General features: G+C 45.2%; 2 protein-coding genes across 2 annotated transcripts; both read left to right on the forward strand.

The window, feature by feature from the left end:
* The first annotated feature begins 793 nt into the window (after positions 1-793).
* On the forward strand, positions 794-1,675 carry LOC4325989 (Bowman-Birk type trypsin inhibitor). Its single transcript, XM_015765903.3, has one exon. It carries the CDS (start codon positions 838-840, stop codon positions 1,375-1,377), a length of 540 nt encoding a protein of 179 aa, XP_015621389.1. The 5' UTR covers positions 794-837; the 3' UTR covers positions 1,378-1,675.
* A 1,524-nt stretch (positions 1,676-3,199) lies between these two features.
* On the forward strand, positions 3,200-6,572 carry LOC4325990 (cysteine-rich receptor-like protein kinase 44). The gene is made up of 5 exons (XM_015773408.3): positions 3,200-3,572; positions 4,126-4,336; positions 5,422-5,659; positions 5,756-5,906; positions 6,009-6,572. Exons 1-5 carry the CDS (start codon positions 3,339-3,341, stop codon positions 6,408-6,410), a joined length of 1,236 nt encoding a protein of 411 aa, XP_015628894.1. The 5' UTR covers positions 3,200-3,338; the 3' UTR covers positions 6,411-6,572.
* The last annotated feature ends 7,695 nt before the right edge of the window (positions 6,573-14,267 follow it).

Here is a 14,267-nt window from a genome sequence, read left to right on the forward strand (position 1 = left end):
CATTGACATGACATGACCAATTACTCCGTCCAGGGACCAGGGCTGCAGAGGGCATCAATAAACTAGGCATCGATTAGCGAGATGCGTCAGGCTAGTGCCCTTTTTCGCACGTGGAGGCAACTGCATGCGTGTACCGTCACATGCGTTGCACGATGCCAAGATCCTCGTGAAGCTCATGTGCAGTTACTGTTACCATCCGCCCTTTCCATCCACCGAGAAGTCCAGACCCGACCACAATTCCATATTTTAGTGGGAGTGGATTCTAATCCCTCGAGAAGATATTCCTTGTATACCTTTTTCTTTTAAATTTGATACAAATAATTATGAAAAATTCTGAAAAAAATTGACAGTGTAGAGTATAATAATACCTACTAGTTCACCAAAATTCATGATCAAATTCGATCTACACATCGAGAAAAAAAAAGATAAATTTACATATAAACAGTACGCTACTATTTATACGCTGAATTTGTCTTTTTTATATCTCGATGTGTGAGTTGAGTTTGGACTTAAGATTTTATGGAGTTGTATATATGTGTTGTCTGAATATTGTCAATTTTTTCCAGAATTTTTCATAACCGTTTATATGGTTTTTGAGCAAACGAGGGAACATCCTTAAGGGAACATTATTAAGGGATTAGAATAGTTTCCCTAGTTCAGTCGTGTTTCCCGTGTTCTGACAAGTGGGGACAGCGCCACGTGCGCGCTCGCTCTTCTCCACATCTCGTGGACTCGTTCGTGGGCCCCGTTGCTGCCTTCCTGGTCTATAAATACACACACTACTATCACACTCTGCATCTCAAACCCAACTTCTTAAAGAACAAAAAACGATCAGCCATGAAGAGCGGCAGCCTGCTGACGCTCACCCTGGGAGCCCTCCTCCTCGCCGGCATCCCCATCTCCTCCGCCGCTGTCACCCCCAACAGCAACATCCGCCTCCCCACCGACGGCGGCGACGAATGGCCGTCACCGCCGTGGGACTGCTGCGACAAGCTGAAGCAGTCGCCGCTCAGGATCTGGCCGCCCAAGTACAAGTGCCTGGACGAGGTCGACCACTGCGCCGCCGCCTGCGAGGACTGCAAGCGTGCCGACGGCGGCGGCTACGTCTGCCGGGACTGGTACTGGGGCGTCAACCCCGGGCCCAAGTGCACCGGCGGCGGCGGCGAGGAGGCGGTGAGGTCGAGGCCGTGGAAATGCTGCGACGACGCCGTGTGCACAAGGTCGATGCCGCCGACGTGCAGCTGCCAGGACAAGGTGAAGTCGTGCTCCGGCGGCTGCGGCAAGTGCGTGCAGGTGGAGTCGCAGCCGCCGCGCTTCCGCTGCCTCGATCGCTACCACGGCTTCCCGGGGCCCAAGTGTCACAACCAGCCAGCTTAATTAGCTACTCATGTTAATTAGCCTCAGATCATACGATCCAACGGTGAATAAGAGCGACGCGTCGAGCAGGGGCGCACGCGCTGACCGCTCGATCAGCGTTAACGCCTTGCTTGCTGCCGAGTAGCAGTGACATATGTGTAACATTCGTGTGGTCACGTATGTTTTTTTTCCTTTATTGTGTTTTTTTTCTTTATTGTGTTTGTTTTATCTGGATCGTGAGGGAATGTTTCGGTGACCAGAGTACGTAGTACTAGTATGTTGTGGTTGCTGTCCAATAAATAAGATGAATTTGGTAGCAGTCTCAACTCTCAATAGTCTGTTTGTTTGGTCTCTTCTTACTAGCTAGAACATCATCGCATCACCTCCCAGAATTGGTTGTTTAACCGTAATAAAAAGGATCGATTAATTTGGTGTCAACAGGGAAGAACAGATCAGGGATGATTTTTGTCGTTTAATTTCACCCCGTTAATCCTATATGGCAATCACGTGTCGGCCATGCAAATTAATCATCCCGCCTCTGGCCTTCCCTGCTGGCTGTGATGAGCACGTGGATAAATCATCAGGTAGAATTCACGGGCGATAATTGTCCCATTGATCGCTTGTAGCAGTAACATGTTACCGGCAACAACTAAGCAAGCTTGGTCCGTTCATCGCTAGTTTCGGCCCAACAACGTAAGCCAGAGCCGCCGTTTCGGCCTAATAACATTAGCTCGGGTAGAAGGAGCCCGAAGAAGCCCATAGAGTTGGGCTCCTTCCCGCCTATTCGCCCATCACGGCCCATAAAATAGGCCCAATTCTCGGTGGCCCAAATAGTGTTGGGCTGGATAGAATGCAAATCGTCCGAGACAGGCCGTGCTGACGGGCTGTAGGGCCCACAGGCATCACGACGGCCGGCGGTAGGTAATTACCGCTGACCTTAGATCATGTTGCCATGTCACGTGGTTATACGGACACATATTTAAATTATTAAACGTAGTTTAATAATAAAATAAATTACAAGATTCGTCTATAAACTGCGAGACGAATTTATTAAGCCTAATTAATATGTCATTAACAAATATTTACTGTAGCACCACATTATCAAATCGTGTAGCAATTAGCAAAAGATTCCTCTCGCAAATTTGTCGCAATCTATGCAATTAATTTTTTTAGCCTATATTTAATACTTCATGCATATGTTCAACTGCGGTATATCCCATAGGTTCAGAGCATTGATAAAAGGTTGACAAATCTAGATAACTTTCTGTCGAAATACTAGTAGTATAGTTTGTAGTACTATCTCCATCCCATATTACTTGTCGCTTTGAGTTTTATTTTAATATTTAATCATTTGTCCTATTCAAAAAAAAATTTAGAATTATTATTTATTTTGTTTGTTACTTGTTTTATCATAAAAGTACTTTAAGTATGACTATCATTTTTTATATTTGGACCAATTTTTTTAAATAAAACGAATGATTAAATGTTACATATAAAAAGTCAAAATTACAGGTAACATGGGACGGAGATGTAGTATTTTTTTCGGAGGGAGTAAAGTGAGGAGCACGACTGATCGATGATAGGTCAATCAATTGCGCGTCTTCTATTAATGGCTGGCTGGAATGAAAAGCCGCCGGCCACGTATGATACGATGGGAGCTAGCTAGTACTACTAGAAAGTCAAGGCACGAGTCGTCTCTCGTCCCATTTGGACACTGACCAAGCAAGCAAACGCGGTTGCCGGCTTTGCCGCCTGCAACACTGCGATACAAACACACCCCACGGTCATGGACGACGTACGTACGTGTCTCCTCCATAAATCACCAGACTACCTGCACTAAACTAGCTCTGCACCCCGCCACCGGGTCGCGCGCGTCGTTGAAACGTCACACCTAGCTAACTGCACTGCACTTCTGCGTGTCTGCGTCGTGTACTCGTGTGCTTTGGTGTTTTAATTTCTCTCTATTTTGCTCTGCTGCTGCCATGCCGTGGTCGTGCGGCTGGTGCGGGAGGTGGAGGAGGAGCAGCGGCGGAAGAGGAGGAGGCGCTGATCGTGAGGCCAACGGCGGTGGCGGCGGCGGCGGCGGCGGGGCGGCGTCGGGGAGGGAGGAGGAGCAGTGGAGCCTCTTCATCGAGCTGCCCGTGCTGGAGGCCGCCACCCGTGGCTTCTCCGACGACAACCTCCTCGGCCGCGGCGGATTCGGCCCCGTCTACAAGGCTTGTTTCTTACTGCCATCTCATCGTCCCCTTTCGCCATGGCTTTGCTTTGCTGCTAGGCTGTTGCCCTGTTTTGCTTGTGGAATTCACCTAACATTAACAAAGACTGGTTTTTTATTGGTTGGTCAACAAAGCCATTCCTTGCTTTCCATTCTGATTTTGTCCTTTTCACCTACCAAAACGACACAAATGATTGATCTAACCCTGTCTATGTATGGGTAATGGGTGTACTATCTTTTCCATGGACAAATATCTTTTCTACTGTTTGCTGGCTCTCTCTCTTTTTTTTTTCACCACTAATAACTGATTATACCTGCTCTGCTACTTTCAGACATCATTTCGTCAAATTAATATGCGATATTAGTTTTTTTCCTCTCTTTTGAGATTCTAATCTCAACATTGCACGAACCAAAGCATCATTTTTACTCCTGCAAAGCAAAGCAGTAGTAGTAAATAATAAACGTACCATTACTTGTCAGGAATTTTACATCTTGGGAAGAATGAACTACTAACTGACAAAAAATCGGTTGATCTTGTTACCATCTCTCTTCAGGGGGTGCTCGAGAATGGGCAGGAGATCGCCGTCAAGAAGCTGTCGCTGGAGTCACGGCAAGGTGTGAGAGAGTTCTTGAACGAGGTGAGGCTGCTGCTCAAGGTGCAGCACAGGAACCTGGTCTCCCTGCTCGGATGCTGCGCTTCCTCCGGTCACAAGATGCTTGTCTACCCTTACTTCCCAAATGGCAGCCTCGACCACTTCCTCTTCGGTGACACCTCTCTCTCATCTGCATACTACTGTATTATGTTGCAAAATGTCCTAATTATTAATTGCCATCAGATTGCTTCTGAATTACGGGTAGAATTTGTGAGCTAAATCTGACAGTTTGGTCATTTTTTTTAGTAGTATAACGAATCACTGTTATCTGTTTATCATTAATCAAAACACAAAGGTTCTAACCTCGGAAGCTAGGCACTCTGTTGGAGAGTTTGTGGTGCACAAATCATAATAGCCAAAACTCTATGGTAGTTCTGAACAAAATTCAGGGAAAGTGCTTGTAGAAACAGTCATTTCTGGTAGAAAAACAAGTCCCTACTGGAGTTCCATTGTTTGTGGCCTAGTGGTTTCAACTTTCAAGGAGACCAAAACGATGAGTTAGCCGTGGCAAAGCATATATTCGCACAGACACAGTCACACAGAGTTGTTCAGTCAATTAAGCAGAACACAGAATCTGCAAGAAGTCTTTTTGTCAGTCAATGTAAGGAAAAATCTGCCTTGACGTTCTCATTGACCTTTACTGTGTCAAAAGCAATACTTCGATTTGCTTAATCTCAAAGGCTCAACATATCACATCAAATCGGGTATGGCTGTATGCCATTATGCCGCCCAATGTCTTTGGATTGACCATTTCTCGAATAGGATTTCTTGTCATTTGGAGTAATCTGAACACCGCCCCCCCCCCCCCCACACACACACACACACAAACTTCTGTGTGGACAAACAAAAGACAGAAAGTTCAATTAGCTACTCCGTACCATAGTTTGAAATGCTCCATGATTTTGTTAAAAAAAAACATAAAGCATAACTAATTATGTTCTTTACAATTTCCAGTTTAAACATAAAGATACGCATGTACCTATACTTAATTCCATCTGCATATATAATCCATACAAAACCAGATCAGTATTCAGTACTACATCCATTCCAAAATTAATATAATGACTTTTAGCACTAGTCCAGATATATGACTAAAAGTTACTATATTTTAGGACAGAGGTAGTACAACATAAAAAAAAAAAACAGAAAATGCTCTGCAACCTGCTGTATGTATGATACCTGTTTATGTACCTCTAGACAGAAAGAAGAGCGTGCAGCTGGATTGGCCCAAACGCTACCAAATAATCGTCGGCCTAGCGAGAGGCCTCCTCTACCTCCACGAGGAATCCCCCGTCAAGATCATCCACCGAGACATCAAGGCAAGCAACGTGCTCCTCGACGAACAGCTGAACCCAAAGATTTCAGATTTCGGCATGGCAAGGCTCTTCCTCGAGGACGCCACGCACGTCAACACCTTCCGGATTTCCGGCACATAGTGAGTAATTACACCAGAACCCATCGTTGTTATTCACTTGATCCGTCCACAAAATCTCTGTGGTTGCGTGTGAGTACAGTAAGTGATACGTCGCAGTGGTTACATGGCTCCAGAGTACGCGATGAACGGCTACCTGTCTACGAAAACCGACGTTTTCAGCTTCGGGATGCTGGTGCTGGAGATCGTCAGCGGGAGGAAAAACATCGATAAACATCTCGACGCCGAAAAAACCGACCTCCTGAATTACGTAAGTACTCTGAAATAACAACACTGGATTCTGAAAATTTATCTTCCAGGAGCAGCATTGTGAGTTGTGACTGAATCTTTTTTTTTTCTGGAAATTATTCAGACATGGAAGCTGTCAGAGGAAGGGAGGCAGATGGAGATCGTGGACCCGGCGATGGCGGAGTGGGACGCCGACGAGGCGCGGCTGTGCGTGCAGCTCGGGCTGCTGTGCTGCCAGGCCGTGGTGTCGGACCGGCCGGACATGTACACCGTCCACCTCATGCTGTCCAGCGACTCCTTCACGCTGCCCAAGCCCGGCAAGCCGGCGATCCACGGCCGGGTCGGCCGGTGGATGAGCACCACCACCACGGCGTCCTCCGCCGCCTCCACCGCCAACACGGCCACCACGCTCGGCACCGACACGATGACGACGAGGGCGTCGGCGTCGGCGGCGGCGCTGGGCGGCATTGCCGAGGACGACTCCAGGAACTCCATCTCGATCTCCTTCACCACTGAAGGCCGGTAAAACAAGACAGGAATTCAACCATGGACAGTGCAAGTAGTAGGTTAGATAGATAGTGTCGGAATTTTTTATCCAAATAATTGTGTTTTGATTGATATGAACAGGAGTACAGTTGCTGTGAATTAATTGGCAGTGCATATGCACAGAATTTTGCATTTGGGGCAATCCATTCTGACTCATTTGAGCCGTAAATAATCTGCGGGCCGTGTCTTATTCGGACTTATTTGGATAGTCCGAATTCTTCGTGTTAATTTCTTGGGCTGGGCACAAAACGAACTCTACCTGGGCTGCACAGGCTTACTTGTGTCAGCCCATAAATCTCACAGATAAAAAAATTAAGCCCACTCGAGTGCTAGTCCTTCTCTTTTTGAGTAAATTTAATAGAATTACATATTTTATGGTCCAAGTTGTAAAAAACTACACATGTTTTTACACTTGGCACTTAACTATATTTATTTTGGATTAAATTTTCGCAAAACTATATTATCAACGGACAGATCCACCTACAAAATGACGTGGTTGTTCCACCTAGAATATAGATTTGGGAGCTTCATCCTAGATAGAACTATGTTTTGCGAAAATTTAAGTTCGCCATGCCTACATCCTAAATATATGCAAGGAAAGAACTATGTCATCTCGCGGGTGAACCCATTTGTTGATATTGCGATTTTTTGAAACTTTAATACTTAAGCGTTAAGTGTCACAAAACGTGTATGTAAAATCTACTCTTTTTTTATGTTGCTGGGCCTTTCTGTTAAAAATGAAGAGTATTAATAATGATACTTTGGACCTTTGCATGTAGATCTAAGCCATTGTAGCAGGTAGAATTGCTTGTAGAAAGAGAGTGATCCCACATTTATATAAGAGAATTTTTAGGCCGTTTGCCAAAGCATATATCCATTCATGATTCATCCATCCCAGTGTACCATGCAATTTGCAAAAACGATTTTATATGCCATTGTTCAAAGAATGTCCGAAGTAATCTCTATAGGGAATTTGTCTCCGGTAGTCCGAAGTGACAACGAGAGGTTGATGCTGTACTGAATTCTGAAGGGTCGCTCAGATCAGATTAGCTCATGGGTTGGTCCGATTCCTCCATGCAGCTAGCTGCATACATTGACCAGTTTATCAGAGCATGTCTAAAGAAACTTTTGCAATGTCTACATATACTCGAGTCTATGCAATTCAATTGGGAGAAAACACGTGGGTGGATTCAATGTATGACAAGCGGGGCCTTGGTTCCCAATCAAATTTTACTTTAGAGTAAATTGCATTGGCAGTACACAAACTTGTTATTAGGTGGATGCAATTTAATACATAAATTTGTAAAATTCTTGTTTCAGTACACGAACTTGTCTAGTTCGTGTGAATGAGGACCAAAATAACTTGTCAATGTTAATTTTACGAAGTTGAGATGTTGATTAGAATGTGACGTACATACGTGTAGTGAGTATGCATAAGAAATGCATTATTTATAAATTTGGTCTCTACTTTACCCTTCATCGTGGAAATGATGAATTTCATATATTTCTAACCCTTGTATCATTGCTCGGATTTTTAATCTTTTTCTACTATTACTGTATCATATTCTATTTTTTATTGAAAATGTGTATGTCCAATAACAACCTTCTTAGAACTATGTTTACATAGTGTCCTAATAAACTTCTAAATCAATAAGATTAGCTATGTAGTGTCTTTTTCGCCTTCCTCCGTATGTACTAGACAAGTTCATGCACCAAAACAAACATTTTACAAATTCGTGCACTAAATTACACCCATCTGACAAGTTCATGTACCGGCAATGCAATTTACTCTTTACCTTATATTCAAATTTTTAGTTGGCACTCTGTACTTCACTGGTCCTCCAAGTCTAAATACTGGTACTAAGTACTAATATTGTAATATCTCTGATTTGATGTCTGAAGAGCAAGAATAGGTTATTAAATCCAAACTGGTTTGATAAGTATGCTAGTTGGCTATATTACAGTGCCAATGACGACAATTTACAATATCTGTAGCAATGGCCATGATGCGTTATTTTTTATCAGGTGATATATTTTTTTCTTCGAGAAACACAGCACAAATATAAGCGTTCACAACATGCGTACACTGATCCTTATAAAAAACACACGTACACCTTACCTTTATGTCAACAGGTACGTCGCATACCACTGAAAAAATAATTAGACATAAATACGAACGGCCGTGTCAAGTCTGGAACTTGAACCCTGTTGAGTTACGCTCACTTCACTTCTAACCAGTTTTATGTGTTATGAAGTTATCTATAAGCTAGCATAATTTTCATAATATAGATGCCGCCCACCCATTTGCAACGTAGTAACGCGAATATTAGGGAATGACATAATATCAAATAATTAGAAAGAATGAGGCTTTAAACCCAGGTCATCTAGCCCACCACGTAGTAATGCGCGTACATATGTAGCATATGCTATAAGGCTGGATCGATCATGCATCCATGTCATAATATACTACCATACCATACCACTTTCGCGAATATAATTGTGAATATAAGTATTTTTTTCGGAATAAGTGAATATAAGTATTTATGCTGTGTACTCCATAGTCGATCACGTATATATATATCCATTCAGCTCGCAAGAATATATTCTATCTTGTGCCGGATAATCTTGCAAGTACAAAATTCAGCTACTATTGTAGTACTCCCTCCGTTTTAAAATATAAGAGATTTTGGAGGGATGTAATAGTACTATTGTCGAAACATGATTTCGGCAATAATAAAAGGGGGTAGCGCACGAGACCTAAAAGTGGATGGATGCGGAGACAAAGGATTTAGACAGGTTCAGGCCCTCTCAATGAGAGGTAATACCCTACTCCTGTTTGGGGATTTGAATCCGCCGGGTGTATTATAGATCTGACGATCTAGTTGTCTCATCTGCCCCCTAGAGGGCCTCCTGCCCACCTTATATAGGATGAGGGGCAGGATTACAAGATAGAAACCTTAACCAATACGGTATCGGTTTCCTAAATCTACTTTACAATATTATCAAACCAGGAGTTTAGGCCGTTCCGTAATATACAAGGAAACGTAACACCCAAGTCATGATCTGTTACATATTACATAAATATAAGTTATCCCCTATGACTAGTCGGATAACCATGCCGTATGGGTATGGGGTACCCATAATATCCACAGTAGCTCCTGAGACCTTCGCAGTCGAAAAGATAACCTTCTCTCGAACTAGATTACTCCAAAGCCGAGTGCTTCAATCATCTTCGCCATGGTCTCCCGAGTACTTTTACCAAATCTGAAGACTGTGGAGGGCTGAAAAATATAGTCAGGTGCATCGACTAGATGCACCTAATAGGTGTAGCCCCTGACAATGTGGTTAATTGAACAAACCAAGCATATAGTCAAGGAATAAATAATCCAACCAACCAAGTGGTTTTGATAATCGTAATTAACCAAGCAACTTGATATTAATATGTAGCATATGCGGTGTAAATCCCTGAATAACATGATCCGAGTGATATACCGACTGCTTTGCAAAATATGATGAGTGTAACCTAAAGTTGGCTACATTATTGAAAATTCACATAGCAAAACAGCTATAAAAAAGCTTGTATGTTGTGAATAAAGAAATTTCCAAAGTATTGGGCATACGCCATGCGCACACTGCTTTAACAGATGTGCTTAAGTCCCTAGAAGACACATGGTTCCACCACACCTGGAAATATATGGCATATGTGGTATAAAATCCAAGTAAATAAACTTATAAAGGATTTACCAACCGCCTAGAAAATGACCACAATATATAATCAGCCTAAGCCATAATATTGGTCAATAAAAATGCACACTTACGTGGCGAAAAGCAATGATATTGTATCCAATCAATTGCTTAAAAACCCAAACAACACCTTGACTTATATATAAAAAAGTCAGCGGGACAGCTATATAAAGCTTTACTGTTTGACACCTTTTAAGATGCATTGTACCAACTCCTAAAAAGTTAAGTAACTGCGGTATAAAAGAATTTTAAGGTATTGGGCACTTGATCACGCGCACTTTGGCCTAAGCAAAAAGTGCCTAAGTCCCTAAAAGAACGTGACAGGCCACACCTGAAAATATGGGCTGCAGACATATTAGGCCTAGGCCAAAACATATGCCTTCGACACCCTTTAAAGGATGACGCATATAACATGCTCCCGAGTAATAAATCTTCCGGGTAATATAGACCAAGCGTAGCTCATATGAATAGCTTCTGATCCGAGTGGTTATCCCTTATGGGATACTCCAAAATAGATGTAACAATTGAATCCCGACTGGCGCAAGTATTCAGTTGATAACCCTTACGGGGAATAATAAATAGTCCAGTCTTTGAGCATATAAAATAGACCCATGATCATGAATTCATGTTGCATGTATCCGGAGCAAGTCCAAATTGAAGATATAATACTTGTATTTGAGCTAGTAAGCCCCTGAGCACGTAGTCACAATTGTTCATTGATGGTAGCTGACGCAGTTGGCATAGAGACAAGACAACCAATATAGAGAGAATATTGCCCACCAGAGGTGGCAAAAATATTGGTGGTAGTGAAGATAGTGATACCAATCAAAAGTACTGAAGTCGCATAGCCATGGAGGCGAAGAAACCAGTTGGCGGCAGTCAGGTCAGCCAGCAATGAATATGAAGGCGCTCAGCGATAAAGTTGTGTAGTTGACGACGACAAACGCAACCGACATGATGAAGATGACGATGTCGGTGATCCAGCCAATAGCAGTGTAGCAACCAATGATAATGACAAAGACGCTCATCAGCATTTGCATAGTAGGTCAACCGTGAAGAGTTGATGTTGTTGCCCAACTCGTCTAAACCGAAATATTTGAAGTTGTTGAAGTAGAATGTCTGCTCCGAAGCAAAGATGAAGATAATGACTCCTGGAGTTGACTCGTGGGTTGATGAATTGATTTCTTCAGCTTGACATAAAATTTGTCAAAATTTTGAGCCTTGTATTTGTGTAGCCCCCGACTCTTTGATTAGTTGGGAAACAACTGAACATAGAGTCGAGAACTGTAGCCTCTTGTCGTCGAATAGTCATTGCTTGATTGAAGATATGTGTTGAAGATGTCCAAGTAGAAATCATGAATGTTGGAGAGCCACTTGTTGTAGTAAAATAACACGGCATCGCATGCCGAGATGTCGAGATTCACAACAACGTCATGGTTGGTGATGTAGCAAAACTTGTGAAGTAGCAGCAATAGAGTTTGCTGGTACCGAAGATAATAAAGATGAAGTCGCTCCACCATGATGACAAAGTTGTGTTGCCGTGATGAAGTGAACACGAGTCGGCGGCAACAGAAGCAAACCGGTAGTGAAGACGCGCAGTTGTGAAGATAAAAGCACTAGTCGGCGGCGGAAGACGATGATGTCCATCAGTAGTGGTAGCTGTATAAACCAAATGTAGAGGCGAGGGCACTAGTCAGCAGCAGACGAGACGACCGGCGATGAAGATGGTAAGGCCAATCAACACTGGCAGAATCATGCAGCCATGGAAGTGAAGAAACCAGTCGGCAGCCATGGCAAACGTAGGCAGCTTGTGTTGAAGATACTGATGCCTATTAGTAGTGACAGCGATGTAGCCAGCCGTGAAGAAGATAGCATCAGTTGGCGTCATAACAGGCCAGCCGTGCAGGCGGTGACACCAGTCGGCGGCGGACGAGGCGGCCGGTCGGTGAAGACGTAGACGCCCAACAACGGCAGCATAATAGGCCAGCCGTGCAGGCGGAAACACCAGTCGGCGGCGGTCGAGGCAGCCGGTCGGTGAAGACGTAGACGCCCAACAACAGCGGCATAATAGGCCAGCCGTGCAGGCGGAAACACCAGTCGGCGGCGGTCGAGGCGGCCGGTCGGTGAAGACGTAGACGCCCAACAACGGCGGCATAATAAGTCAGCCGTGCAGGCGGAAGCACCAGTCGGCGGCGGACGAGGCAGCCGGTCGGTGAAGACGTAGACGCCCAACAACGGCGGCATAAAGGCCAGCCGTGCAGGCGGAAACACCAGTCGGCGGCGGTCGAGGCGGCCGGTCGGTGAAGACGTAGACGCCCAACAACGGCGGCATAATAAGTCAGCCGTGCAGGCGGAAGCACCAGTCGGCGACGGAGAAGGCGGCCGGTCAGTGAAGACGTAGACGCCCAACAACGGCGGCATAAAGGCCAGCCGTGCAGGCGGAAACACCAGTCGGCGGCGGCGAAGGCAAGCCGGTCGGTGAAGACGTAGACGCCCAACAACGGCGGCATAAAGGCCAGCCGTGCAGGCGGAAACACCAGTCGGCGGCGGTCGAGGCGGCCGGTCGGTGAAGACGTAGACGCCCAACAACGGCGGCATAATAAGTCAGCCGTGCAGGCGGAAGCACCAGTCGGCGGCGGACAAGGCGGCCGGTCAGTGAAGACGTAGACGCCCAACAACGGCGGCATAAAGGCCAGCCGTGCAGGCGGAAACACCAGTCGGCGGCGGCGAAGGCAAGCCGGTCGGTGAAGACGTAGACGCCCAACAACGGCGGCATAAAGGCCAGCCGTGCAGGCGGAAACACCAGTCGGCGGCGGCGAAGGCAAGCCGGTCGGTGAAGACGTAGACGCCCAACAACGGCGACATAATAGGCCAGCCGTGCAGGCGGAAACACCAGTCGGCGGCGGTCGAGGCGGCCGGTCGGTGAAGACGTAGACGCCCAACAACGGCGGCATAAAGGCCAGCCGTGCAGGCGGAAACACCAGTCGGCGGCGGCGAAGGCAAGCCGGTCGGTGAAGATGTAGACGCCCAACAACGGCGGCATAATAGGCCAGACGTGCAGGCGGAAACACCAGTCGGCGGCGGTCGAGGCGGCCGGTCGGTGAAGACGTAGACGCCCAACAACGGCGGCATAAAGGCCAGCCGTGCAGGCGGAAACACCAGTCGGCGGCGGCGAAGGCAAGCCGGTCGGTGAAGATGTAGACGCCCAACAACGGCGGCATAATAGGCCAGCCGTGCAGGCGGAAACACCAGTCGGCGGCGGTCGAGGCGAGCCGGTGGTGATGTTCTGACTGATCCATTCCTGGAGCGTAAGAGATAAGCTTAAAGCCATGAATCCCTTTTATGCATATCTGGATCTGGATCCTGCAGAACAAACATATAGGATGAGTAGTATCTGATATAAATATAATACTCGAGAAAAAATCAAGTATTTTAAAATATTTATAAATATGTATTTCTCCTCTTGTCAATTTTGATTTCCCCGAGCAGATGACTCTGTACGTTTAAACACTCTGCCCGACTAGTCATAACCACCAAGCATCGGGAGTCGGCCTAGGCATTTCCCAAACATGCATATGAGTGACATGAGTTCGTCATTAATGGAACAAAGTTTCACGGATCAGAATTTACTACTTAGGTACTTTTGCAATTATTAAGAGCAGAAAATAAATTTATCTCATCTCTATGCTTTTGATTTATTCCGAATAATACTTAGCACCTTGCGTTACTCGGTCCATCCAACGAGCCCCCGGGTGCTAGGAATCGGCCCAAAGGAAACCATCCATTGGCAAACCAAACGGAAAGCATAGGAAGATAGAACTCCATAACTCGATAGGTACTTTTGTACTCAGATTATGTCGCAAGCAATCAAGATAAATATTATAAAAAATATGATATAACATCTGTAGCCCCCGACTCACTACTCAATGGAAGACCAATTGGTGTAGTGAGGCAGAGGAAAAGGAAAAATATCATATAAAAAATAAATGATGACTTAGCTTTGTAATATTCCCCTTGGTGATGGCAGAAGTGGCCAATGTGGGAACAAAGTCGTCCATCAATAACAATGAAGACACCAGTCGGCGGCGACGAA

The sequence above is a fragment of the Oryza sativa genome, chromosome 1 (assembly GCF_034140825.1).
Source record: "Oryza sativa Japonica Group chromosome 1, ASM3414082v1".
NCBI classification, from domain to species: domain Eukaryota; kingdom Viridiplantae; phylum Streptophyta; class Magnoliopsida; order Poales; family Poaceae; genus Oryza; species Oryza sativa.

Excerpts from the sequence above, each read along its gene's own strand:
- LOC4325989 (XM_015765903.3), top strand. The coding sequence starts at position 838 with ATGAAGAGCGGCAGCCTGCTGACGCTCACCCTGGGAGCCCTCCTCCTC.
- LOC4325990 (XM_015773408.3), top strand. The coding sequence starts at position 3,339 with ATGCCGTGGTCGTGCGGCTGGTGCGGGAGGTGGAGGAGGAGCAGCGGC. Across the intron at positions 3,573-4,125 it reads GATTCGGCCCCGTCTACAAG|GGGGTGCTCGAGAATGGGCA; the intron begins GCTTGTTTCTTA and ends ATCTCTCTTCAG. Across the intron at positions 4,337-5,421 it reads CCTCGACCACTTCCTCTTCG|ACAGAAAGAAGAGCGTGCAG; the intron begins GTGACACCTCTC and ends ATGTACCTCTAG.